This window comes from Erigeron canadensis, chromosome 4 (assembly GCF_010389155.1).
Source record: "Erigeron canadensis isolate Cc75 chromosome 4, C_canadensis_v1, whole genome shotgun sequence".
In the NCBI taxonomy this organism is placed as follows: Eukaryota; Viridiplantae; Streptophyta; class Magnoliopsida; order Asterales; family Asteraceae; genus Erigeron; species Erigeron canadensis.
Window position 1 is genome coordinate 27,880,042 of NC_057764.1, and position 4,730 is coordinate 27,884,771.

The window sequence follows — 4,730 nt, forward strand, 5'->3', positions numbered from 1 at the left end:
CAATTTTTATGTAATGTGCTCAATATTACACGAAAGTATAATACTAATCAAACTTAGTATTGTCATTATATGTTCTAGTAACCTCTTCATCAGATAACAAAGCTATTTCTAATTTCATGGCAACCCAAGTTGTCATGTCATCAAAACGACAAAACTAGTACCACATCACAATTCCTAAGAGGTATATATTAGCAATAACCAAAATTAGATGCACACTATAAAAGGTTATGAAGATGAATATCCAACATACATTTAAAAATACTTTACCCTGGAATATAAACTTCGTTGATAACATATAACACAAAGTAACATGGAGTTGAAGATATGTATGTTAGGGAGGCTTGTATTAATAGTGTGTATGAATATCAATTAGCTAATAATATTCAAATTATAGGATGAGAGCACCTTCCATTGTAGGTCCAATCATTCCATATGGCCTCATCCGACCATATCACTCCCACCATAAGGAGAGACTAGGCTCTCGACGTAATGAGCTCCAACGAAAGCCTTATTAATATCAGCAGCATCATCTACACGACGAAAATCCCAACCTGGGTGGCGAAGAACACTATCGATATTTGTTACAGACGAGAAATCAATCCAAGACTCCCCATGCTTTGGCATTACCCATATTTCTGATTGTGGATTTGCGTAACGAATAAAGCATAATTGTCCTTTAAAAACACCAAATTTAAACTTAGACGACGCAATTAACCAATTGGGTTTTGGAATTTCCATGAATTTTTCCTCAACCAAATCGAAGTATACAATGACAAAATCAACAACGTCATCGCGGCCCTGACGATCCCGTAACATAACCCAATGTGGATACCCATTCATAGTTATACCTTGAGCATCTTTGAAAATAACATATGGAAAATCTTGGATCTTTTTCCAACAGTTAGTCTTGCAATTATACATATGAGCCCTAGTTGCATCATAATAGGTATTCTGATATGGACAGGGCCTGTATGGTAACTTAAGCTTTCGATACTCAATACTGGTAACACGCACAATCCTTACAACCTTGTATGCACAGGTTGTTGCATCATAGCCAAGTGCAAAGTTCCTAAGTTGTCCTCTAAATATATAAGGGCCACTAAATTTTCTCAATAATCTAGTTGAAGGGTTCCACAAATGATATGTACATTCACCATCTCCCAATAAAAGCAAGCCATTCAGAGAACCAAGAATCTCAACATGGTTTGAAAAATCTGTGATAGGAATAGTATGCTCATACCTTGAATCCCGATCTTTCAATCCTATGGATCTCATCATTGCCTTCATTGGGTCATGAAAAATATACCTTAGTCTACGTAGATCATTTGTTTTCTCTAGGTGTGCTTTGATAAAAAGAGGATCAGATATTTTAGCACGCCATATAGAACAAACCGACTTCATCTGTAGCAAGCATTTTACCGGCCACCATACAAGTGTCATGAAAATGAGATCAAATAAAATATTTGTATCAAAATGTGGTGATCCCTTTAAAGATTTCCCCATTTAGATTTTGTGCAGATTTGTTTCAAGATTTAAGGTTATTGATATCTTTATGGAAATTGGTTTAAATATCAAGGGTCAAATTCAAATGAAAGAAACCTCTGGTGCAAAGTAAGGGAAGAGAACAGAAAAGAGTCTAAAGAGAAAAGGTATGAGAAAGAGCGGATATAACGAAAATCAAAATGTGATTCATCAAATCTAAATAATATAATTCGAATTCAATTCTCTTCATAAATAATGAAAATTGAAGTCTTGCAAAGAAATTGTGCGTGAAACACGGGGAACATTACTTTCTCATCAATAGCGTCAGTCCAAAAACCAACAATAACAACACCTATGCGGGGAGGTAAGATGTAGACACTGATACCCATACCCAAAGATAGAGAGACTGCTTTGAGGAAAACCTTCACCATAAAAGGTGTTACATACAAAAATGTCTGCTCTATGCTAAGCAGAAAAAGAGGACCCTACTTCAACATTACACGAGAATAATACAGGGGCAACCATTGTAAAATTTAGGCAATGCAATCAAGTTGATGCTTCTCAGTAGCCTCTGAAATGATAAAGATTCTTGGTAATGTTTCCCAATTTGATTTATACTCCAATTGATATAACAATTTCTAGAGTCCCATTTCTTGCCCATTTTGCAAATTCACAAATCAATTAATTCAAGTGGGAAAACTAAGTCAAGTTCCAACTAAGATTTGGCCTCTAATGTACTACAATAACAAACTTAAACTAGATATAGCACACTAAAGATACACTAAACATTCCTACAAAAAAGCCTGAAAACTGTATAAAACATCAACAGTTGAAATTCCTAATATATCTTCTCGTATATATTAGATATGGACTGCATCTACATAGATTTAGATATAAATGAAAACAATATCTTCCTTAGTCAGCCATTCCTTCGATGTGTAGAACTTATCTGAAGATCTATATATGAAGCTAGAAGCAAAATCTAACTGAACTAACATATATTATCATGAAAACAATATTTTCCTTTAATTCCCACTTTCAAAGCAGTTACCAAACTCTTCAAGTAGATAGCATATATCGTAATAACATTAACAAATCATACTAGGGCATACCTTTGGTTTAACTTCCCTTGTATAGGATATTATTATGCTTCAGTATTCCTGTGGGAAAAGGAAATTGCAATAGCAAGACTAAGCCCTTCCAAAGTTAAGGTACATTATAAAATCACAAAAACAACTTGAATACCTTATTAGTCAATAACAAATATCTTAGACGGTACAAGAAAACATGAAGTGAATTGCAACTATAAGAATAATGGTCAGCAAAATAAACTGCGGGAGAAAAAGGGTTCTGAAAAAGAGCTGGAATTTGGGCATTCTATGTACCTCATCTTTGATCAAATAATGGGGTCTGTTCGACTTTTATGAAGATGGCATCTACAAACTAGCCATAGTTAGTGATACAATATTGTCTCAATTCTCAAACATGTTCCCCAAAATTAGATGAAATCATATTTAATGATATAATCACTAACAATAGAGTATGTGAAATTCACATCTAGGATATCAGGATAAAGAAAATGAAGCAGAGATATATAAACTCCTCTTGCGGATACACTAGTACCAATTATCCCAGATACTTGCCTGAGCACTTACAGAATTATCCATTTCAACTACCAAATTTGAAGTTCCTTTAAATAATTGTAAAAAATCCATGATGTTTTTTAGAAGTATAAATAGATGAGATTTACCTGTTGCGATAATTAGAACTGTAGCAAATAAACTTTATCTTGGCTCAAATAAATATTAAACCCACCAGGAACTATTTTAACTGTAAGGAATCTTGGGCACAAATAAGAAGGAAGAATCCAGCAGAAGGCATTGGTGAAATTAGACAAGCTTATGAATCCTTCTAACAAGTATAGACTACATTTGGAATAGGCTTACATTTGCTTATCCTATCTAAGGCACTTTCCAATATTTTTTGTTCATCGTGACTCAATACTTCATGGACAAAAGGAAAGAAATTAGCATCCATTGTGTAGGCCGAAGGCTTTAGAGGGTTTTCAATAACAACAATTAGGGGATATCAATATCCATCGTGTAGGCTAAACCTCTGAATGCTAGAGTTTAAAGGGTTTATTTTAACAGCAATTAGGTGATATCATTTTAAACTTCAAACGTTATAAAAATAGATGATAGTTTGGGGTTTATCTAATTGGTGAACAGTGGATTGGACCTTAGCTGCCCAATATGTTGTTACTAGGTCACAGACTCTGTATCCTTGGGAGCCATACGTGGGAAGTCCACGTGGACTTCCCACATATGGCTTCCAAGGATATAGAATCCGTGAACCGGTAACAAATATTGGGCAACTAAGGTCCAGTCTACTGTTTACCACCTAGCTAAAGCCCATACTATCATCTATTATTATAACTTTTTAAGTTCTAAAATGATATCACCTAATTGTTGTTGAAATAAACCCTAGCCTTCAACAGTTCAGCCTACACGATGGATACTGATATTCCCTAATTGTTGTTATTGAAAACCCTCTAAAGCCTTCCGCTTACACAATGTATGCTAATCTCTTTCCTTCTGTCCTGACAGTATTGAGTCACGATGAACAAAAGATATTGGAAAGTGCCTTCGATAGGATAAGCAAATGTAAGCCTATTACAGATGTAGTCTATACTTAAATGGAAGTCCCCACAAGTGACTTACGGAAAGACACATCATTTGGTGCTGGTGATGAGTCAACTAAGATTATCATGAACAAAGAATTTAGAGATATGTTCGGAGATTCGGGAAGTTGGAATACTACGAAATAGTTTTGATCTATATAGTATTTTTACCATAAAAAACGATCATAAGCAAGGTACTCTTTAATGCAACAGCCAAATTCAGTGTTCAAATTTCATTTTGAAAATACAGTGACTTGTCAAAAAAAGATTAATCGGTTGCATTATACAAGTTACCACTTACAATCAATAACTTATTGTTCAAAAACACACACGCACACACAAAAAAAAAAGATTATTAATGCATGTGATGATTTCCTGCTATAAGCTTCAGGAGGGATGCCTGCAGAAATTTTAAAAATTATACATGAAACACAATAAGACAACATAAATAAAAAAACACTTAACAAAGGAACAATCTAGATACCACTCATACTCAACGGATTATCGTAATGAAAGTAAGGCTGCATAATTCCCCTATATATACAAAACTAATAATCCTCTAACATCG

General features: G+C 34.3%; 1 protein-coding gene across 1 annotated transcript; it reads right to left on the bottom strand.

The window, feature by feature from the left end:
- Nucleotides 1-438: 438 nt before the first annotated feature.
- LOC122597287 (F-box/kelch-repeat protein At3g06240-like) lies at nt 439-1,503 on the bottom strand. Its single transcript, XM_043769901.1, has one exon. It carries the CDS (start codon nt 1,501-1,503, stop codon nt 439-441), a length of 1,065 nt encoding a protein of 354 aa, XP_043625836.1.
- Nucleotides 1,504-4,730: the final 3,227 nt, after the last annotated feature.